The sequence below is a fragment of the Panulirus ornatus genome, chromosome 32 (genome assembly GCF_036320965.1).
Source record: "Panulirus ornatus isolate Po-2019 chromosome 32, ASM3632096v1, whole genome shotgun sequence".
Taxonomy (NCBI): Eukaryota; Metazoa; Arthropoda; class Malacostraca; order Decapoda; family Palinuridae; genus Panulirus; species Panulirus ornatus.
In genome coordinates this window covers 17,165,563-17,190,803 of record NC_092255.1, presented here as the reverse complement: position 1 = coordinate 17,190,803, position 25,241 = coordinate 17,165,563, and the positions used below count along the sequence as shown (strand labels likewise).

General features: G+C 49.2%; 1 protein-coding gene across 4 annotated transcripts in view; it reads right to left on the bottom strand.

Annotated features, from left to right (window-relative positions):
* The window catches only part of Girdin (protein girdin), a 571,686-nt gene that overhangs the window by 93,971 nt on the left and 452,474 nt on the right, over positions 1 to 25,241 (bottom strand). For all 4 annotated transcript variants that reach the window (XM_071681027.1, XM_071681029.1, XM_071681028.1 and 1 more), the window contains 3 exons: positions 18,207 to 18,419; positions 3,453 to 3,593; positions 1,396 to 1,517 (listed from right to left, as the gene is read on the bottom strand). In XM_071681027.1, coding sequence (XP_071537128.1) covers positions 1,396 to 1,517; positions 3,453 to 3,593; positions 18,207 to 18,419 — 476 coding nt within the window. The remainder of the gene's footprint in view (positions 1 to 1,395; positions 1,518 to 3,452; positions 3,594 to 18,206; positions 18,420 to 25,241) is intronic.

Below are 25,241 nucleotides of genomic sequence, written 5' to 3'. Positions count from 1 at the left end.
GTCGTCCACCACAGTGGCGAAGACGTGGGGCCCCGCAACCGGACTCCCCCCCGATCCCATATAAGGCCACTGACTACCACCTCACCCCCATCACTACAACTTCCCCCGCCACCGATTACCTTCGTCGAAGGACTTCTTACCCCGAACAACGTCAGGGTGTCTGCTACAGGAAGGAGGGACCTGGGCATGGGGAAGAGTGGGCGAAGAAGGAGGTTTGAAGAAAGAAAAATGATGAGGAAAAAAAAAAGAAAAAGGGAAGAATGCAGTAAACTGGTCGAGAAGGAAATAAAAGAGAAAAGGGATAGAAGAAGAAGATGATTAAGCTTACGAAAGCGTTAACGGCTTGAGCGGTAAGAGGAATTCGAGGAAGATTGGAAAACCCGATGATGCCGGCCGCTGAGAGAGAGAGAGAGAGAGAGAGAGAGAGAGAGAGAGAGAGAGAGAGAGAGAGAGAGAGAGAGAGAGAGAGAGAGAGGCGAGATGACTGAGTGGCTGGATGGAGGTGAGGAACACGTCAGGTCTTCGCGGGGCGAAGGAAGGAGGGGGGTCTTCACCTCCACAGCCCGGGTGGGGACCGTGACTGTGCACTGGGGGTCTGACTATAAGACCCTTTCTGACCCCTGAAATCCCCGGCATAAATCAACGTTGCATTGGGTCGTTGGTCGACCTAGCTGTTGGAAGCCGCAGCCCTCTGGCTGGCGAAGACACGGGGACGAATATATAAAGGTGGGTTATGAAGTGTACAGTTTAGCCCTAGGTTAAGGTGCATCAAGGTGGGCTATGAGAGGAGGTGCAGGCTGCCATCAACATAGAAACGTTCACATCAAAAGAAATCACAAACCATCAACAAAGAAACGTTTATAACTTAAAGGGCTCACAAACCATCAATCAAGAAACGTTTACACTTAAAGGGCTCACAAACCATCAATCAAGAAACGTTTACTCTTAAAAGAATCACAAACCATCAACAAAGAAACGTTTACACTTAAAGGGCTCACAAACCATCAACGAAGAAACGTCTACACTTAAAGGGCTCCTCACAAACCATCAACGAAGAAACGTTTACACGTAGCGGGCATCACAAACCATCAACAAAGAAACGTTTACACTTTCAGGAATCACGAACCATAAACAACGAAACGTTTACATCTAAAGAACTCACAATTCAAACGACGACTTTATAGCAACCATCCGGTTGCCACCACAATACAGGCTACCGCAACTAATACACGTCCTCAATACTACTGAAGAAGGCGCCGTAGATGGGGGAAAAACAAGTCTTAAGGTACCTCTACGACACATCTCTCATTAATCCTGACGGAGGGTACCGAAGCTGGGACGACAGAGGCATTATACGCCCCCCCTGCAACAAGAAGGTACGGGGAAGGTACTCACTACTCCTGCCGAAGGCGTCGTAACTGGGCCTTGCAGTCAGCCAGCTGGACGCCCAGGTGATGGACGCTCTCCTGGGAGGTGTCCTCGTCGTCGCTCTCGCCGCACAGCGCCTTCAGCAGCTCCTGAAACACAAGACAAACTTTCAAGTTACACAGGTCTCACTCAAGGGCCTCCTGAGATCACATCAGATCAAGAGAAGCATATCTTTTTTTTTTCTTTCTTTCCTCCAGTCCTCAACAGAGTCCTCAGTACTCCTGACGAAGGTTACGGCAGCTGGGACAATACAGGCCCTTTGAGGTCCTCTACGATACAGACCTCAATATTCCTGACGAAGGCCTTCTCAATATTCCTGACGAAGGCCTTCTCAATATTCCTGACGAAGGCCTTCTCAATATTCCTGACGAAGGCCTTCTTGATATTCCTGACGAAGGCCTTCTTGATATTCCTGACGAAGGCCTTCTTGATATTCCTGACGAAGGCCTTCAGGTTACGGGTGATTCAATGAACCATTAATCAGACGCGCTGTCACCAGGGTTAATACTACAAAAGCCTTTCGTGTGCTGCAGGTATGGTGCGGTGTGTCAGCTGAACAGCAAATTAATCCACCCCTCACCAGATCTGTTCCCCCTCCTCACCTTATCACCAACAACGGTCAACACCAGACTCAACAAGGCGCCCGAGGTTCACACCCTCCACCTGTCGTCGCCTGTGTTGACACACACACACACACACACACACACACACACACACACACAATGATATCCCAAACAGATCCCACCACACCATCGCTTGCGTTATACACCAGGCGAACTTGTTCCTTCAAGTGGCAGCCAAACTTACCAGCCAACACCTCACCGGGCGCCCGGGCTCTCACACACCACCAATTCCCTGCCGAAAAATCATGCGTCTTTTTTTTTTCCTTTTCTTTTTTACCCGCGCGTCCCTTCCCTTGCCCTGTCTTGTCTCAGTGTCAGGGGAGGAGTGTGTAGGTCCACTACTCCTGCAGCTCGGGAGGCCACTGGGCAAAAACGTTTGACCCACCTAGGGTTACGTGATATCTCCCAGGGCTGTGGATGAGCCCTGAGTCTCTGTATAGGACGGGGGCAGTGGATGACCCCGTCTCAATGCAGGAGTTGGGTAGTGGATGACCTCCAGTCTCTGCACGGGATGGGGGCAGTGGATGGCATCCGTGGATGACCTCGTCTCTGCACGGGACGAAGGAAGTGGATGGCATCCGTGGATGACCTCGTCTCTGCACGGGACGGGGGCAGTGGATGGCATCCATGGACGACCTCCAGTCTCTGCACGGGACGGGGGCAGTGGATGACCCATCTCTGTTGGGGCCGGGGCTGTGGATGAATCCCAGCCTCTATAAGGGACGGGGCAGTAAGTGACCCCAAGCCTCTGTATGGGATGAGGCAGTGGATGACCCCAGTTACTGTAGGGGGACGGGGCAGTAGACGACCCTAGTTACTGTATGGGATGGGGTAACAGATGACCACCCACTTACTGTACGGGACTGGTCAGGAATGACTGGGGTGGTGACGACAGCTGAACGAACTTCCCCCTCAGTGTAAACAAGATGGCTGGCTCGAAGTTTCCACACTATGAAGGCTTTCCGCTGCATCCTGAACTCACGGGAGTTTAGTAAGCCACGACAGCTTAGCCTGTGCTAGAGGGAGGGAGGGCGCGCTCGCTCCTCCACATCCGACTGGCTCATCCCTCAATTTGACCGACGGGGGCAGCTGCACTTCGCCTCCCTCTCCCGCAACAACTACTACTACTACTACTGTGTCACATGAATACCTTCCTCAGCTACAGTGCTCTCGTGGCCTGGCAACGTCCTCTCTGCCTACCCTGCATTCCACCAGGGCCTCCCGTCATAACACCATTAGTACAGTCGGCCCCTTCTCTTGACACCTCATCCCTTCCCCGGAATCCACACAGTACCTTCCCTTAGGAGGGAACACCCCTCCTAGTACCCTCTTTATCCTCCCTCACCCCCACAACAACTCTCCCATCAAGTGCCCCGCCTCCAACCACCCCTCTCTACTCACCTGGTTGAAGATGTCCCTCTCCTGCGCCAGGCTGCGACAGTGGCGGACGAGGACGGAGAAGGCCTGGTCGACCTGCTCCTCGGGCACGGCCTCCACCCGCGTCCACTCCGTCGGCCACACCGCCTCAGGGTTGTCTGTCACCTGCAAGAGGGAAAAGAAAGACACACGAAGTAATATGGCTGTAATTTCATGGGCTTGTAACTTCCAGAGATTTTATTGGCCTGTGAACCTTGGCACACCCGAGGCTCTTACGACTGAGGGAGAGCAATCTGCGCCACGGGGAACGAATCTCTCTCTCTCTCTCTCTCTCTCTCTCTCTCTCTCTCTCTCTCTCTCTCTCTCTCTCCGGTTTTGTGACCTAATATGGACTAGGATCTCTTATTTCTCCTGGGGGGTCTTTCACTGGGTTAGGGACCTAATATGGCCTGGGGACCTAATATAGCCTAGAGACCTAATAACATGGCCTGGTTGACCTAATATGACCTGGGTACCTAATACGGCCTGGTGACCTAATATGGCCGGGTGACCTAATATGGCCTGGGTACCTTATATATCCTGGTGACCTACCATGGCCTGGTGACCCAATATGGCCTGGTAACCTAACATAGCCTGGGGACCTAATATGACCTTGGTAACTAATATGGCCTGGTAACCTAACATAGCCTGGAGACCTAATATGACCTGGGTAACTAATATGGCCTGATGACCTAATCTAACAGGTGTAGACGACCTACGTAGTAGCATAGTGACCGAAGTGGCACACCCCCCCCCCCCCCTCACCATCTTGACACTATGAGACCTCCTTCATCGAATTAAGGGACCTAGCCCATTTAGGGAACCTCATTTCCCAAGGGATCCTCCCCGGCTCCCAAAGGGGGTGGGGTGGTGGGCAGGGGCGCGAGAGCGCGCGGGTGCTTACGTACGATCCGACCCAACTGGGCCTTTAAAGAAAGACAGGTGAGGTTGTGCAGGAAGGTCTGGGGTTAGGGAGGGAGGGCCCGCCACCTGGGCCCGGCGGTAGGAGTGGACGACCTTGGCAGGTGTGAGCCAGGCGAGTATCTCACGGGAGGAGGGAGGGAGGGAAGGAGGGAGGGAAGGAGGGAGGGAGGGAGGGAGGGGATGGATGAACCAGCACCACCAACTGTGGTCATAACTTGATCGTTCGCTCTTAACCACACACAGACACAGACACACACACACACACACACACACTCTGCTCACCCCTCCTCCTCCCTACTCCATCCCATCCCATCCCATCCCAACCCATCCCCTCCCAGGTTGGGCTGTCTCCTCAAAGCATCAACAATGACATTCATCACTATCAATGGGTACGGACAAACAACCACAGCAGTTAAGTCATTAGGCAAGGGGGGCGCTAACACGAACAGTGTTTACAGGCAAGGGTGTTAAAAACTAAAGCTGGTGTGATCTTATAATACAAGAGTTATGGTAGTAGATTAGCATTTCTGAACCTACCGTAAGGTGTACGTAAGGTAAGGTAAGGTCCCAGACCCAGCTGTGTGAGGAGTAGAAGAAAACCTTCCAAACCATTGTCAGGTATACGTAAGGTAAGGTAAGGTCCCAGACCCCAGCTGTGGGGGTAGAAGACCTCCAAAACCATCGTAAGGTATACGTAAGGTAAGGCAAGGTCCCAGACCCCAGCTGTGTGAGGGGTAGAAGAAAACCTTCCAAACCATTGTCAGGTATACGTAAGGTAAGGTAAGGTCCCAGACCCTAGCTGTGGGGGAGTAGAAGACCTCCCAAACCATCGTAAGGTATACGTAAGGTAAGGTAAGGTCCCAGACCCAGCTGTGTGAGGGGTAAGAGAAAACCTCCCAAACCATTGTCAGGTATACGTAAGGTAAACACCAAGACACGACACACATACACACTTGCCCCCGACTCTTCAACCAGAATTCCTTGAAACATGAGCTATATGCCAGGGTAACCGCTGCGATCCACACACACACACCGCCCGACTTTCGCTACGTGGGCCTAAGATAGAACACACGAGTAACGCTGTAACAAGTGAGATGAACAAGAGAGTTCCAACAGGATACTTTGAATGACGTGAGACACCACTGCAGACGACTGGTATCCCTCCTCCTTTGGCCCATAACGATAATGGAAGACGCACTGCCAGTCACACGTACTCACACTGGACCGGTAATGCTCAAACATTTGAGTACCAACGAATATTATCGACCCTCATTAGAGAGAAAAAAACTTTGCCTCATTCTTTTCATACATTCTCATTCTCGACCAGAATGAGTAAGGAAAAAACCAGGCGGGAAAAAAGAAAATGGGCTTCGTTATCACTCCATTTTACGTATTTCATTCTTAAAGGGCAAAAAAAAGAAAAATCTATTTGATTTTTCACGTTCGTGAGACCTATCGGAGGAAAGACTTAAGAGAAACACAGTCTAGTGGTCATACAGAGACACACACACACTCACACACCATTTTTACCCTTCAGACTGCATGCGCATGCGCTACGTTACGTAGTGCACAACGTCTTCCTCACCTCAGGCCTGGATGTAGGCAGGAAGCTGTGGTTTCAGTGCATTATACACATGACAGCTAAAGAATGGGCGTCCACGGGGGAAAATGAAACACGATAAGTTCCCAAGTGCACTTTCGTGTAATAATCACATCATCAGGGGAGATACAAGAGAGAAATATAACAGTCAGTTGATATACAACGAAGAGACGTAGCTAGGACGCCATTTGGTAAACAAGTGACAACCCGAATGAGTGTGTGTGTGTGTGTGTGCGCGCGCACAAAAGCAGGAAAGAATATGCACAGGAGAAGGTCCTCTACCCAACTTCCCAGGACGAAGAGGAAATTGACACGAAGGGCTTCCAGCAGACCGTGTCTTTTATCACCCCGTTCCTGGGGAGAGCAGTGCAACGTGAGGGGGTGGAAGGACGGCCCTGGGAGGACACACAGGAGGAGAAGGGCGCGTGTGCCCCCCACACACCCCCAGGTATGGCCGATGACCCGGAACATACATACCGCACACGGCCCCACCTCCGCCACCCACCAACGAACACAAACAACGCTTCCTGGTGTGTGTGTGTGTGTGTGTACGCACCAAATCCCAGACGAGAGAGAGAGAGAGAGAGAGAGAGAGAGAGAGAGAGAGAGAGAGAGAGAGAGAGAGAGAGAGAGAGAGAGAGAGACATTCAGCCAGGGAGAGACAGTAATAATCAGAGACCTCGCCTATGCAGATCACCCACACCACACACTATACCAGTCCTCCCACGTAACCCATCACCCACACCACACACTATACCAGTCCTCCCACGTAACCCATCATCCACACCGCACACTATACCAGTCCTCCCACGTAACCCATCATCCACACCACACACTATACCAGTCCTCCCACGCAACCAATCATCCACACCACACACTATACCAGTCCTCCCACGCAACCAATCACCCACACCACACACACTATACCAGTCCTCCCACGTAACCCATCACCCACACCACACACTATACCAGTCCTCCCACGCAACCCATCACCCACACCACACACTATACCAGTCCTCCCACGCAACCAATCATCCACACCACACACTACACCAGTCCTCCCACGCAACCCATCACCCACACCACACACTATACCAGTCCTCCCACGCAACCAATCACCCACACCACACACTATACCAGTCCTCCCACGCAACCCATCACCCACACACACACTATACCAGTCCTCCCACGCACCCATCACCCACACCACACACTATACCAGTCTCACGTAACCCATCACCACACCCCACACTATACCAGTCCTCCCACGTAACCCATCACCCACACCACACACTATACCAGTCCTCCCACGCAACTCATCATCCACACCACACACTATACCAGTCCTCCCACGTAACCCATCACCCACACCACACACTATACCAGTCCTCCCACGTAACCCATCACCCACACCCCACACTATACCAGTCCTCCCACGTAACCCATCACCCACACCACACACTATACCAGTCCTCCCACGCAACTCATCATCCACACCACACACTATACCAGTCCTCCCACGTAACCCATCACCCACACCACACACTATACCAGTCCTCCCACGCAACTCATCATCCACACCACACACTATACCAGTCCACCCACGTAACCCATCACCCACACCACACACTATACCAGTCCTCCCACGTAACCCATCACCCACACCCCACACTATACCAGTCCTCCCACGTAACCCATCACCCACACCCCACTCTATACCAGTCCTCCCACGTAACCCATCACCCACACCCCCACCCTATACCAGTCCTCCCCACGTAACCCATCACCCACACCCCACACTATACCAGTCCTCCCACGTAACCCATCACCCACACCACACACTATACCAGTCCTCCCACGCAACCAATCACCCACACCACACACTATACCAGTCCTCCCACGCAACTCATCATTCCCCAACAACCTCCAACCCACCCACACTATACCAGTCCCTCCCACGCAACTCATCATCCACACCACACACTATACCAGTCCTCCCACGCAACTCATCATCCACACCACACACTATACCAGTCCTCCCACGCAACTCATCATCCACACCGCACACTATACCAGTCCTCCCACGTAACCCATCGAAGTATAACAACGGTATTTCACCAATACCACGAGAGCCACCTCCACCAGCCACGTCTGTATGACTGTGCAGTTTTTTTTCACCCCACGTCTCTCTCTCTCTCTCTCTCTCTCTCTCTCTCTCTCTCTCTCTCTCTCTCTCTCTCTCACGTGTGTGTGTGTGTGTGTGTGTGTGTCGGTCCTCCACATGTTACACCAGCCCGCCAGACATGGCCTGCCCCCATGTGTAGCAGGGAAAAACAAATATATATATATATATATATATATATATATATATATATATATATATATATATATATATATATATATATATATCCCTGGGGATGGGGGAGAAAGAATACTTCCCACGCATTCCCTGCGTGTCGTAGAAGGCGACTAAAAGGGGAGGGAGCGGGGGGGCCTGGAAATCCTCCCCTCTTTTTTTTTTTTTTTTTTTTTAACTTTCCAAGAGAAGGAACAGAGAAGGGGGCCAGGTAAGGATATTCCCTCAGAGGCCCAGTCCTCTGTTCTTGGCGCTACCTTGCTGATGCGGGAAGTGGCGAATAGTTTGAAAGAAAGAAAGAATATATATATAATGGGGCTGTGTGATGCAATGGTACCATGCCTCACTGCTCGCCCCTGGCATCAAGTCACCTGGCCATCATCTGTACCACTCAACACACTCACTTGACCCCCACCCACTCAACCCCACTCAGTCGTTCTCCTCCTACCGTCACCCCTTGGCAAATGTGAGAGGCAACATGTACGACTTATCTGGTTCAACGAGGGTACAATTCACACACACACACACACACACACACACACACACACACACACACACACACACACACACCGGGTGACAGGTCATTTCAACAGCATGGGATGGTGTTCGATGCGAGGGATGAGGAGGTCGGGGCATTCCCAATCTTCTTCCATCCGTGGCTGTCTCCATACCCCGGACCTGTACTGAAGAAGCAACTCACTGGGGTCAAAAAAAAAAAATAATGTAGGATTGTTACTCTTAAAGTTACTTAAAATAAAAGCCCAGTGATTCCTACAGTGATGGAATGTGACAGCTGGTGGACATCTCGAGGCATGACCTAAGACTGCCTCTTCTGAGGGTGTAAGACCCCAAAACTGACTGCCTCTTCTGAGGGTGTAAGACCCCAGACAGACTGCCTCTTCTGAGGGTGTTAGGACCCAAGACAGACTGCCTCTTCTGAGGGTGTTAGGACCCAAGACAGACTGCCTCTTCTGAGGATGCAAGACCCAAGACAGACTGCCTCTTCTGAGGGTGTTAGGACCCAAGACTGACTGCCTCTTCTGAGGGTGTAAGACCCCAAGACTGCCTCTTCTGAGGGTGTAAGACCCCAAGACAGACTGCCTCTTCTGAGGGTGTTAGGACCATAGACTGCCTCTTCTGAGGGTGTAAGACCCCAAAACAGACTGCCTCTTCTGAGGGTGTAAGACCCTAGACAGACCGCCTCTTCTGAGGGTGTAAGACCCAAGACAGACCGCCTCTTCTGAGGGTGTAAGACCCCAAGACTGACTGCCTCTTCTGAGGATGCAAGACCCAAGACAGACTGCCTCTTCTGAGGGTGTTAGGACCATAGACTGCCTCTTCTGAGGGTGTAAGACCCCAAAACAGACTTCCTCTTCTGACAGTGTAAGACCCCAAGACTGCCTCTTCTGAGGATGCAAGACCCAAAACAGACTGCCTCCTCTGAGGATGCAAGACCCAAGACAGACTGCCTCTTCTGAGGATGCAAGACCCAAGACAGACTGCCTCTTCTGAGGATGCAAGACCCAAGACAGACTGCCTCTTCTGAGGATGCAAGACCCAAGACAGACTGCCTCTTCTGAGGATGCAAGACCCAAGACAGACTGCCTCTTCTGAGGATGTAAGACCCAAGACAGACTGCCTCTTCTGAGGATGCAAGACCCAAGACAGACTGCCTCTTCTGAGGATGTAACACCCAAGACAGACTGCCTCTTCTGAGGGTGTAAGACCCAAGACAGACTGCCTCTTCTGAGGATGTAAGACCCAAGACAGACTGCCTCTTCTGAGGATGTAAGACCCAAGACAGACTGCCTCTTCTGAGGATGCAAGACCCAAGACAGACTGCCTCTTCTGAGGATGTAAGACCCAAGACAGACTGCCTCTTCTGAGGGTGTGTGATGGTATGAGAAACGGGTCAAGTTTAAGCACTGATAGGATGGTATGATGATGAAGATGGGACCAGAACTAAGACAGACAGCTGGGTTACACGAGAAGGTTACAGAGCCTTTAAATCCACCCTACCCTGGAAGAGAGAGGAGTGAGGAGTAACCTGATCATAACCTTTTTAAATCAACCCACCCTGGAAGAGAGAGAGAGGAGTGAGGGGTGACCTGACATGACACAACCTTTAAAAAAAGAAAAAGAACTTTTCAACCAGTACCATGTCGTCAACTGTCGACCAGTTCTTCGAATGATGCGAGGACAAGGCGATCAGATACCATAACACGAAGTCAGCCCAGAAACTTGTTACACAAGATGTACAGAAGTACTTTTTATAGCACAACTGTGGCGGATGAGTGGGATAAAGTGAGTTATGAGACCATAAATGTGGAGAGCATATGTAAGTATATAAAGGTTCAAGAGATGGGGCCCACATGAGTGTAAGACTCCCCTCCCCGTATAGCACAAGTCGATAACTACACATATTTTTCTATCAGCTGGAGGTGCCATGACAGTACACCTCCCTCCCCCGCACTGTACAAATAGGCAATCAAGAAGGATCACTCACATTTTACTCAAAATAGGACCCCCTTGAATGTAGAACTCTCCCTCCCCGCGCTGTCCAAATGGGATATGTATATATTTTTTAAACCACTACAAACACATTTCCGACATGAGGCCCCCCTCCATGAATGTGTAGAACACCCCCCTTCTCTCCCCTCCTCCCTGCACTGTACAAATAGGTAATGATAAGGAATTCCACCCAATTTTCTTCGAGAAAAGACACCCATGAGTGTAGAACTCCCTTCCAACACTGTACAAACAGGAAATCTTATACAGAACAAACAAGTAATTCCAAATGGGGTAAAATGGTGCGCGCGCACACACACGACTGTGGGCCACCGCTCCCACCAATAAAACACACACACACACACACACACACACACACACACACACACACATTAGACGTATCCATCATTGAAGACACTTCCCCAAACCAAACACAAACACACACAAATACACACACACACATCCACCCACCCACACACACACACACACACACACACACACACACACACACACACACACACACACATATCCACCCACACCCACCCAGACACACACACACACAAACACACACGCACAGACACACACACACACACACACACAAGATGACTTCGTGGCGCTGAACAATACAATAGCCAATCATTATGCTGGAGCCTGACGGGAGGCGCGAACAATCGACCGCCACTGCCTCCTGGCAAGAGCATCGGCCGGCGCGCGGCCTTGGTCGACAAGTGCAGTGGCACGACACACAACAGTGAGGCGGAGGAGGACGGAGGGAGGGGGTTCTGCAGGGGCGTGAGCAATGGTCTGCATGCGCCAGTGTGGTCTGACGAATTCCCACACGGTTGTCTAGTGCGTCTCTGTGTTTTTATTGGGAGGGAATGGTGGAACCCACTCTGGCTGGCTTAACGTGTTGGAGGCGCGCCGCTCCGCTCGCTCGCTCGCTTGGCTGGTCGGTCACCAAGGGTAGACTCGCTCGCTTGCTCGCTTGCTTGGTCACCAAAGGTGGATTCGCTTGCTTGCTTGCTTGCTTGCTTGGTCACCAAAGGTGGACTCGCTTGCTTGCTGGCTTGCTTGGTCACCAAAGGTGGATTCGCTTGCTTGCTTGCTTGCTTGCTTGGTCACCAAAGGTGGACTCGCTTGCTTGCTGGCTTGCTTGGTCACCAAAGGTGGATTCGCTTGCTTGCTTGCTTGCTTGGTCACCAAAGGTGGACTCGCTTGCTTGCTTGCTTGCTTGGTCACCAAAGGTGGACTCGCTTGCTTGCTTGCTTGCTTGGTCACCAAAGGTGGACTCGCTTGCTTGCTTGCTTGCTTGGTCACCAAAGGTGGACTCGCTCGCTAGCTTGCTTGCTTGGTCACCAAGGGTGGACTCGCTTGCTTGCTGGCTTGCTTGGTCACCAAAGGTGGATTCGCTTGCTTGCTTGCTTGCTTGGTTGGTCACCAAAGGTGGACTCGCTTGCTTGCTTGCTTGCTTGGTCACCAAAGGTGGACTCGCTTGCTTGCTTGCTTGCTTGCTTGGTCACCAAAGGTGGACTCGCTTGCTTGCTTGCTTGCTTGCCTGGTCACCAAGGGTGGACTGTGTCAGTCATTCAACTGGTTTGAAAAAGAAAGTGATCAGGTCACCCCTCACTCTTCTCTCTCTCTCTACCCTCAGCCCAGGATGGGCACTCTCTACGTCATCAGTCTGGTTTATACACTCTAAAGAAAGGTGATGATCAAATCACCACTCACTCTTCTCTCCACGCTACTGGACCAACTTTCAGCCCCTTCTAGTCTCGTGTTCCTGTAACTCAGCTCACTCAACAGTGGAAGAGGTCGGTCTTCTGTATATTCATCTCTCGCCGTCTCCCACGCCCTCCGGCAGCGCGTCCATGTGGGGCCCCCCACTCATAAAAGAGGCAACGGAGTTCCTTCAATCAATTATAATTCAGCGGAACTTTGTAAAAACGTAAATTCTTGCCGATACAAAAAAGCCTAATGGTTATTCCTGGATTTTTCGGCAAGAGGAGGAAATCTAAAAATCTAAAACTACAAAAAATTTATATATATATATATATATATATATATATATATATATATATATCAACTGACTGTTATATTTCTCTCTTGTGTCTCACCTGATGATGTGATTATTACACGAAAGTGCACTTGGGAACTTTTCGTGTTTCATTTTCCCCGTGGACTCATAGGAATATATATATATATATATATATATATATATATATATATATATATATATATATATATATATACATATATATATATATATATATATATATATATATATATATATATATATATATATATATATATATATATATATATATATATATATATATATATATATATATATATATATATATTGGATTCCCTTAAAACAGATCTAAGCACTTAAGCCTTTTTGACAAAATCATGACATATTTTCGTTTTCCTCGAAAAATGTTCGTCACTCTTTACATTATCGATGTCTGAAGTTTCTCCAATATATATATTTATTCCTTCCATTGTTATCATATATATTTCACATTTGTCTCAGTCTCCCATTTTTTCTTTTCTTTTCACGTGTGGTGAGACAGCACAGCCAATTCAATACGCGAATCAAAGCCATGTATATGTGCGTGTGTGGGTACTTATGTATATACATGTGTAGGTGGGTGGGTTGGGCCATTCTCTCGTCTGTTTCCTTGCGCTACCTCGCTCACGCGGGAGACAGCGACAAAATATAATGAATAAAAAAAACAAAAACCTAAAAATATATATACTTACACCATAACTTGCGGCTTCATAAGTCATTAATCACACGATGGACGGAGGAAAATACAAAAAAAAAAATACATAGAAAGTCTCCCACCAATTTAGTTAGGCGACCAAAGAAAACGGATTCCTACAAATTTCCCCCACGAAGGAAAATGATTGGGTAAAAATCTGGCGTTTTCCACGAAAAATGTTTTCCCAGTAACAGTTGAATTGCGATGTTGTGCTGATCATATAGATCTTAAGAAAAGGTATATAATGTCTAGGAAAATAATATGAGTTTGAAGAATGAAGTGTGCACGAGAATCTTTCCACTTCCCTGGGGATAGGGAAGAAAGAATACTTCCCACGTATTCCCTGCGTGTCGTAGAAGGCGACTAAAAGGGAAGGGAGCGGGTGGCTGGATATCCTCCCCTCTCGTTTTTAGTTTTCCTAATGAAGGAACAGAGGAGGAGGCCAAGTGAGGATAATCCCTCAAAGGCTTAGTCCTCTGTTCTTAACGCTACCTTGCTAACGCGGGAAATGGCGAATAGTATGAAAAAAAAAAAATATATATATATATATATATATATATATATATATATATATATATCAATTTCTGCTATTTTCAAGTTCATATCCGGTTAAATAAAATGCCATTCAAAAGGAAGGATATCCACGAGAGAGAGAGAGAGAGAGAGAGAGAGAGAGAGAGAGAGAGAGAGAGAGAGAGAGAGAGAGAGAGAGAGGACCGGGGGGGGAGGCTACTGCAACTACATACACCTGTCCACTAGACCGAGATGGGGAGGCGCCCTTGAATAAGGAGGTGGGTGGGTGTGTACCGGAACCAAAGGTTTCGATCGCATAAAGGAAGTGTGTGGGTGGTGGTGGGTGGATGGGTGGAGGGGGATTACAACCTGTATGTTCTTTTGAACACACGAGAACATGACGTAATGTTCCCTGTATGTTCTTTTGAACACACGAGAACATGACGTAATGTTCCCTGTATGTTCTTTTGAACACGAGAACATGACGTAATGTTCCCTGTATGTTCTTCTGAACACACGAGAACATGACGTAATGTTCCCTGTATGTTCTTTTGAACACACGAGAACATGACGTAATGTTCCCTGTATGTTCTTTTGAACACACGAGAACATGACGTAATGTTCCCTGTATGTTCTTTTGAACACACGAGAACATGACGTAATGTTCCTCTCCAGACACGGAAGTGAGGTCGGGGTCAACAGGTGTGGGTGGAGGAGGTGTGCCTAAACACCTGCAGGTGAGGCGAGGATAGGACAGGTGTAATGACCCATGACAGGTGTGCTGGGAACGACAGGTGTGATGAGAAAGAAGATTGACTGACATGTGCCATATACACAGTTAAACCAGGCGGTATACAAACACACACACACACACACACTCTCTCTCTCTCTCTCTCTCTCTCTCTCTCTCTCTCTCTCTCTCTCTCTCTCTCTCTAAGAAAAGAAAGCAACGCGACTCCACGAAAGCAGACACGAACCCCATTCGTGCAATTCGTAATTATCCACAGGGTTTGTAAATATCGGGAGCCAAAAACGAATATCAGTATTCGCCCGACATGTATTCCTTTTTTTGGGGGGGTTAGGGGGGTTCGATTTCTGTCCTGACATGTTAAAAACATGTATGCCAAGATCTCTGGCTATAGATAATTCATATAAATATATATATATATATATATATATATATATATATATATATATATATATATGAAATGTATATATATTTATATGAACGAGTGTGGGCGTTTATGTACATATACATGTGTATGTGGGTGGGTTGGGCCATTCCTCGTGTTTCCTTGCGCTACCTCGCTAACGTGGGAGACGACGGTTAAGTATAATAAAGTATAATAATAAAGTATATATATATATACATATATATTCACACAGGGGCTCTCTACTGAACCCCTTTACCGATACTGTCATGCCCTTTGTCACACATACGAGAAAAGACGAAGAGAAGAAATGTAGAATCCAACTATTCTCCCACACCAGGAACACGAGGCCAGCTGTGAGACACCCCACTACCACCAGCGGTACAGGAACCCCCTCCATTTGACAACAGCTGGAGCTGTACGAGCTGACGGTCGTGACAACCGCAGCAGCTGGGGGAGAGCAGCGGTGACGACGTGTGATAGGTGCAGCAGCAGGAGGAGGAGGAGTTGGTCGTGAGAGCAGCAGCTGTCCCACCGGACGGTTCGTGACAGGCGACAGTAACAGCTGGAGCAGCAGACGACTGTGGAAGGTGCAGCGGCACGGAGAGCAGCCGTGAGACACACACACACACACACACACACACACACACACACACACACACACACATATACACACACACACACACACACACACCTCCGGAAGCCAACACCCTCCTTGGGAGGACCAGAGATTGACACATCCTCCTGCTCCTCCCTCCTCCTACTCTTCCTCCTCCTACTCTTCCTCCTCCTCCTCCCCCTCCTACTCTTCTTCCTCCTCCTCCACCTCCTCCTCTTCCTCCTCCTCCGCCTCTTCCTCCTCCTCCTCCTCTACCACTTCCATACTCAAAAAGGGGAAATAAAAGGACGGTTTCCACCGAATGGCTACTCTCTCTCTCTCTCTCTCTCTCTCTCTCTCTCTCTCTCTCTCTCTCTCTCTCTCTCTCTCCCACAAAAGCGTAGGGGGCTGAGGATGGTCTGTCCCGCCTATTTGATACACTGCCAGCTTTAACTTGCACCACCTACACCATTAAGCTTAACTTGAACCGCCTACACAACCTTAGTTCCACAACACGGTAGAGTACCAAGCTTTACTTGCACCAATCCTCACACCCTTAGCCACGGTACATTCCACCCCTTTAGGTGTACCCACACAACCTCAGCCACGGTACATTACACCCCTTTAGGTGTACCCACACCACCTCAGCTACTTCCTCAACTCGTCCTGCCACACAGCGTCCGAGGCATGACCTCCCCCCCAAAAAAACTCCTCCCCCTTCAGCGGCTGACGAGCATCAGTACCCCGTACTAAGTGTCAGACAGCCCACACTAAAATACCTCTCCACGGTGCACGGGGGAGCGCTACACCAACTGGAGGAGGAGGAGGAGGTGGTGGTGGGAGGGAAAGGACGACGTGTTTACCATCCTTCGTCACCAGATGGAGGGAGGGGGGAAAAAATCCTCCTCTCTCTCCTACGTTATCAGAAGACCTGATGATCATGTCTTTGGGGCCTCCCTGGCCCCTTTATTATGCCCCACCCTCCCCCGACGTCGAACACCTCCACCCTGTCGACAGGGGAGCCCCTTTTATCCCTCACCCTCCCCCGACGTCGAACACCTCCACCCTGTCGACAGGGGAGCCCCTTTTATCCCCTCCACTCACCGCGACGTCGAACACCTCCACCTTATCGACACCCAACGCTGATGCATCACTCACCCGAGATGGGTCGCATGGTGGGAGACCCTCAAAAGTCTGGAGACACCACCCCATCACGACACTTGGTAGCGATGCTGGCCCATGGAAACTCTGTCGCGTGACTGGTGAGCCATTACCCACCACCAGATGTCATGCACCACAGCATGGCAGAAGGACAATTAACCTGCGTGCGTGCCTATCAACACGGTATGTTATATATATTCCTTTGAGTCCACGGGGAAAATGAAACACGATAAGTTCCCAAGTGCACTTTCGTGTAATAATCACATCGTCAGGGAAGGTACAAAAGAGAAATATAACAGTCAGTTGATATACAACGAAGAGACTTAGCTAAGACGCCATTTGGTGTGTGTGTAAGACAAGTATAAGTTTTCTAAGTTAAAAGTGTAAGATACGACCATGAACAAGAGAGGAGAAGGAGCCATACCCTATAGGGGTAACTGGCTTGTTTATGACATTAACGATGCAACACGTGTCTCCGCCAATCATCTTTTATGGAAGTTGTTCTTTTTGACTTGAAGCTTTGCTCCCGCGGGGGGAGAGAGAGAGAGAGAGAGAGAGAGAGAGAGAGAGAGAGAGAGAGAGGCGCCTGTGGGGGTCATCCTTTTATGCAACTCCTGACCAACAATGCGTCTTTCAGTACACTGACCACCAATGTGTCTTTATTAACGGAGTAATAGCCACTGCCACACCGGGGTGAGGAGGAAGGAGGGTGTGTGCGTTCCACGTTGATATATACCTCGCGTGTGCCACCAAAAGTTCACACTGAAATCAATGAATACGAAAGAACGAGGCTGGTGGACAGAGAACCCCATTGGCCAAACATGACTCCTGTGACCACAAGACCGAACCTGCAAGAGCTAAGACACACTCTGGCAACATGTAAACCTCACCCTTCAACGTAGATGCCCAGGGGGGGGGTGACTCTGACTCTCTGCCTCCTTGGATAAGACACTCGACGATCGAGCGCTGTAGTGTCGACGAGGTCGAGGACCTCACGTGCAACCCGAGGGTCTTACGTCTATGAGGGAGTCTGTCGAGACTAGCCATCCCTCATTGGACATCCATCCACCACCACTCACCTCACTTGGCCCCACTCACTCACTCACCTTCCACCACCACCACTCACTCACCTCACCCACCAGACAAGGCCCCACTCGACTCACCTCCTTGATGCACTCAACGATCGAGTGCTGGATGTCGAGGTCGAGCTTCTTGATGTTGTCGATGACGTCCTCCTTCCTCGGGGACTGGACGGCGCAGCCGAGCACCAGGAGGAGGAGCTGTCGCAGCTCCGCCACGCCGGACGCCCCCTCCCCGGCCCTGGATAGCTTGACCACGTCCGGTAACCTCATCACCACCATCTGGTTCAGCACCTCCTGTACCACACAGACACGAAACCACATTACTACCACAATCTTCCTACACGCCTGAAATAACAATACTGATAAATCATACAGAATATCTTCCTGTACTACCACAACAGTACACAGTATTCCTACCACAACAGTATCAATATACCGTATAGCACCACAATTAATATATCGTATCGCAACAACAGTAATATAATACATCACTCCATAGAGTGCTACCACAAGAGAATTCATAAATCACTTAATACAGCAGTACCTCAACGGTATGAATACATGATACTACTACTACAGCATCTCAATACATCACTTCATACAGTAATACCACAACATCATCAATACATCACTTCGTAAAGCAACAATACATCACTTAATACAGTACAACCACATTACTTCAATACGACACGACCACGTCACACTTAATACAGTACTACCACAGCTGTATCGATGCAACACTTAACACAGCACTACAAGAAAAGTATCAATACATCCCTTTGTACAGTATATGACTACAGCGGCAGTAAATGCACACACATCACTGCACTTCTTGAGCTGTGTGGGGTCGGTCTTGACTGGTGGACGTGGCCGTCTTCCTGAGCGCTGCACGAATCAAAACCTCCCCTCCCCAACCCTCACTAACCCCTATGTACTTACACAACTGAGCTTCATTTCTAGAATAACGTAGTGAACTAATTACAAACGTAATAGCCTTCAGCATCTTCATTACAACCATTTTACAGCCTTATAACTTGGCCTCGCTGAGGACGGTAGTACAACCTTAATCCATGAGGTCCATGGACCACGGTCCAAGGATCGTAGAGTCTCGCGCGGCTTAAGGAGACCGCACCGTGTGTTCAAGGATCGTACCGTCGTGCTCAAGGATCGTACCGTCGTGCTCAAGGATCGTACCGTCGTGTTCAAGGATCGTACCGTCGTGTTCAAGGATCGTACCGTCGTGCTCAAGGATCGTAACGTCGTGCTCAAGGATCGTACCGTCGTGTTCAAGGATCGTATCGTCGCGCTCAAGGATCGTAACGTCGTGCTCAGGGATCGTAAAGTCGTACTCAAGAATCGTACCGTCGTGCTCAAGGATCGTACCGTCGTGCTCAAGGATCGTACCGTCGTGCTCAAGGATCGTACCGTCGTGCTCAAGGATCGCACCGTCGTGCTCAAGGATCGTACCGTCATGCTCAAGGATCGTACCGTCGTGTTCAAGGATCGTACCGTCGTGCTCAAGGACCGTACCGTCGTGCTCCAGAGATCACACAGACGTGCTGTACTGTCGTGCCCATGGAGTTACCGGCAAGGTAACTTTACTGGCCCCGTACGGTACAGACGGCCGGCCAGGCACGGTACACGTACCCTACCAGGACACGTCTGGCCGGACAACACCACCCCTCCAGCCCGGCCGAACCCGTCGGGCCAAGTCGACCCGAATGAGAGCGAAGGGAGCGGCGGGAGGAGGAAGGGAGCGGCGGGAAGAGAGGAGGAGGAGGAGGAGGAGAAGGGAGGGGTGGCGGCAGTCGTCGTCGCCGTTGGGTCGAGTCCTGATGTAAGGCGACCCGGGGGCTGAAGGCGAGAGTGTCGTCGTCGTCAGGCACCCTACTCAGGTCCTGGTCACACCATGGCCATGCCAGGCCCAAAGGGGGCGGCGGCAGGGGGCGGCTCTCTCCCCAACCTAAGCCAGGGGCCCAGCTCTGGACAGGCCAGGCCAGTCCAGTCCCTCCCTCCATCATGTACGTGGGAGACTTATGAGGTGGTGGTGGCTTTCGTGGTCTCTCTCTCTCTCTCTCTCTCTCTCTCTCTCTCTCTCTCTCTCTCTCTCTCTCTCTCTCTCCCAAGGGAGACAAGAATGAAAACATCATCATCCTCCCCCCACCTCAATCCCTGTTTCGAACCACACACACACACAGACCAGATTCATGCAGTCCAGCACTTCCCTTTTTCCACCCCAAGAACCACCATCGTCCTCACTCCAGCATCTCCCAGCACACCCAGCTGTACTACTGCCTGAAACGCAGCGCAGCCAATGCTGTGGACATTACACCTTAGACGTCTGCCACAGCAACCACAGCGCGCCACAGCAACCACAGCGCACCCCTACCGCCACAGCAACCACAGCGCCCCCCCATCGCCACAGCAACCACAGCGCCGCCCCCCATCGCCACAGCAACCACAGCGCCCCACCCATCGCCACAGCAACCACAGCGCCCCCCACCGCCACAGAAACCACAGCGCCCCCCACCGCCACAGCTACCACAGCGCCCCCCACCGCCACAGCTACCACAGCGCCCCCCATCGCCACAACAACCACATCGCTCCCCACTGCCACAGCAACCACAGCGCTCCCTACCGCCAAGCAACCTCCCTATACCGCCACAGCGCCCCCAACCACAGCAACCACATCACCCTCCCCCACCGCACTGCTCATTACAAACCAGAATGAATAATTACACTACTCATTACCTTTTAATCAGTGCCCCATCCATCCCATCATCCCTGATCACTTTACCTTCGCCAGAAGCCATGAACACAGCACATGAGTTCTGTCTCATGAACACCAGGAGTGGACATCATGGTGAGGTATAGTGATAAGAGTGTGGCACGTGTGGGATGGTGATGGTGAACCTACGAACAGAGCGTTAAAGAACTACGAACAGAGCGTTAAAGAACCTACGAACAGAGCGTTAAAGAACTACGAACAGAGCGTTAAAGAACCTACGAACGATGCGTTAAAGAACCTACGAACAGAGCGTTAAAGAACCTACGAACGGAGCGTTAAAGAACCTACGAACGATGCGTTAAAGAACCTACGAACGGAGCGTTAAAGAACCTACGAACGATGCGTTAAAGAACCTACGAACGATGCGTTAAAGAACCTACGAACGATGCGTTAAAGAACCTACGAACGATGCGTTAAAGAACCTACGAACAGAGCGTTAAAGAACCTACGAACGATGCGTTAAAGAACCTACGAACAGAGCGTTAAAGAACTACGAACAGAGCGTTAAAGAACCTACGAACAGAGCGTTAAAGAACTACGAACAGAGCGTTAAAGAACCTACGAACAGAGCGTTAAAGAACCTACGAACGATGCGTTAAAGAACCTACGAACGATGCGTTAAAGAACCTACGAACGATGCGTTAAAGAACCTACGAACGATGCGTTAAAGAACCTACGAACAGAGCGTTAAAGAACCTACGAACGGAGCGTTAAAGAACCTACGAACGGAGCGTTAAAGAACCTACGAACGATGCGTTAAAGAACCTACGAACGATGCGTTAAAGAACCTACGAACGATGCGTTAAAGAACCTACGAACGGAGCGTTAAAGAACCTACGAACGATGCGTTAAAGAACCTACGAACGATGCGTTAAAGAACCTACGAACGATGCGTTAAAGAACCTACGAACGATGCGTTAAAGAACCTACGAACGATGCGTTAAAGAACCTACGAACGATGCGTTAAAGAACCTACGAACGATGCGTTAAAGAACCTACGAACGATGCGTTAAAGAACCTACGAACGATGCGTTAAAGAACCTACGAACAGAGCGTTAAAGAACCTACGAACGATGCGTTAAAGAACCTACGAACGATGCGTTAAAGAACCTACGAACGATGCGTTAAAGAACCTACGAACGATGCGTTAAAGAACCTACGAACGATGCGTTAAAGAACCTACGAACGATGCGTTAAAGAACCTACGAACGATGCGTTAAAGAACCTACGAACGATGCGTTAAAGAACCTACGAACGATGCGTTAAAGAACCTACGAACAGAGCGATAAAGAACCTACGAACGATGCGTTAAAGAACCTACGAACGATGCGTTAAAGAACCTACGAACGATGCGTTAAAGAACCTACGAACAGAGCGTTAAAGAACCTACGAACGGAGCGTTAAAGAACCTACGAACAGAGCGTTAAAGAACTACGAACAGAGCGTTAAAGAACCTACGAACGATGCGTTAAAGAACCTACGAACGGAGCGTTAAAGAACCTACGAACGATGCGTTAAAGAACCTACGAACGATGCGTTAAAGAACCTACGAACGATGCGTTAAAGAACCTACGAACGATGCGTTAAAGAACCTACGAACGATGCGTTAAAGAACCTACGAACGATGCGTTAAAGAACCTACGAACGGAGCGTTAAAGAACCTACGAACGATGCGTTAAAGAACCTACGAACGATGCGTTAAAGAACCTACGAACGATGCGTTAAAGAACCTACGAACAGAGCGTTAAAGAACCTACGAACAGAGCGTTAAAGAACCTACGAACGATGCGTTAAAGAACCTACGAACGATGCGTTAAAGAACCTACGAACGATGCGTTAAAGAACCTACGAACGATGCGTTAAAGAACCTACGAACGATGCGTTAAAGAACCTACGAACAGAGCGTTAAAGAACTACGAACAGAGCGTTAAAGAACCTACGAACGATGCGTTAAAGAACCTACGAACAGAGCGTTAAAGAACTACGAACAGAGCGTTAAAGAACCTACGAACGGAGCGTTAAAGAACCTACGAACGGAGCGTTAAAGAACCTACGAACAGAGCGTTAAAGAACCTACGAACAGAGCGTTAAAGAACCTACGAACAGAGCGTTAAAGAACCTACGAACAGAGCGTTAAAGAACCTACGAACGATGCGTTAAAGAACCTACGAACAGAGCGTTAAAGAACCTACGAACGATGCGTTAAAGAACCTACGAACAGAGCGTTAAAGAACCTACGAACGGAGCGTTAAAGAACCTACGAACAGAGCGTTAAAGAACCTACGAACAGAGCGTTAAAGAACTACGAACAGAGCGTTAAAGAACCTACGAACGATGCGTTAAAGAACCTACGAACGATGCGTTAAAGAACCTACGAACGATGCGTTAAAGAACCTACGAACGATGCGTTAAAGAACCTACGAACGATGCGTTAAAGAACCTACGAACGGAGCGTTAAAGAACCTACGAACGATGCGTTAAAGAACCTACGAACAGAGCGTTAAAGAACCTACGAACGATGCGTTAAAGAACCTACGAACGATGCGTTAAAGAACCTACGAACAGAGCGTTAAAGAACTACGAACAGAGCGTTAAAGAACCTACGAACAGAGCGTTAAAGAACCTACGAACAGAGCGTTAAAGAACCTACGAACAGAGCGTTAAAGAACTACGAACAGAGCGTTAAAGAACTACGAACAGAGCGTTAAAGAACCTACGAACGATGCGTTAAAGAACCTACGAACAGAGCGTTAAAGAACCTACGAACGATGCGTTAAAGAACCTACGAACGATGCGTTAAAGAACCTACGAACGATGCGTTAAAGAACCTACGAACGGAGCGTTAAAGAACCTACGAACGGAGCGTTAAAGAACCTACGAACAGAGCGTTAAAGAACCTACGAACGATGCGTTAAAGAACCTACGAACGGAGCGTTAAAGAACCTACGAACGATGCGTTAAAGAACCTACGAACGATGCGTTAAAGAACCTACGAACGGAGCGTTAAAGAACCTACGAACGGAGCGTTAAAGAACCTACGAACGGAGCGTTAAAGAACCTACGAACGATGCGTTAAAGAACCTACGAACGGAGCGTTAAAGAACCTACGAACGGAGCGTTAAAGAACCTACGAACGATGCGTTAAAGAACCTACGAACGATGCGTTAAAGAACCTACGAACGGAGCGTTAAAGAACCTACGAACGATGCGTTAAAGAACCTACGAACGGAGCGTTAAAGAACCTACGAACGATGCGTTAAAGAACCTACGAACGGAGCGTTAAAGAACCTACGAACGATGCGTTAAAGAACCTACGAACAGAGCGTTAAAGAACCTACGAACGGAGCGTTAAAGAACCTACGAACGATGCGTTAAAGAACCTACGAACAGAGCGTTAAAGAACCTACGAACGATGCGTTAAAGAACCTACGAACGGAGCGTTAAAGAACCTACGAACGATGCGTTAAAGAACCTACGAACGATGCGTTAAAGAACCTACGAACGATGCGTTAAAGAACCTACGAACGATGCGTTAAAGAACCTACGAACGATGCGTTAAAGAACCTACGAACGATGCGTTAAAGAACCTACGAACAGAGCGTTAAAGAACCTACGAACAGAGCGTTAAAGAACCTACGAACGATGCGTTAAAGAACCTACGAACAGAGCGTTAAAGAACCTACGAACGATGCGTTAAAGAACCTACGAACGATGCGTTAAAGAACCTACGAACGATGCGTTAAAGAACCTACGAACGATGCGTTAAAGAACCTACGAACGATGCGTTAAAGAACCTACGAACGATGCGTTAAAGAACCTACGAACGATGCGTTAAAGAACCTACGAACGATGCGTTAAAGAACCTACGAACGATGCGTTAAAGAACCTACGAACGATGCGTTAAAGAACCTACGAACAGAGCGTTAAAGAACCTACGAACAGAGCGTTAAAGAACCTACGAACGGAGCGTTAAAGAACCTACGAACGATGCGTTAAAGAACCTACGAACAGAGCGTTAAAGAACCTACGAACGGAGCGTTAAAGAACCTACGAACGATGCGTTAAAGAACCTACGAACGGAGCGTTAAAGAACCTACGAACAGAGCGTTAAAGAACTACGAACAGAGCGTTAAAGAACCTACGAACGGAGCGTTAAAGAACCTACGAACAGAGCGTTAAAGAACCTACGAACGGAGCGTTAAAGAACCTACGAACGGAGCGTTAAAGAACCTACGAACGATGCGTTAAAGAACCTACGAACGATGCGTTAAAGAACCTACGAACGGAGCGTTAAAGAACCTACGAACGGAGCGTTAAAGAACCTACGA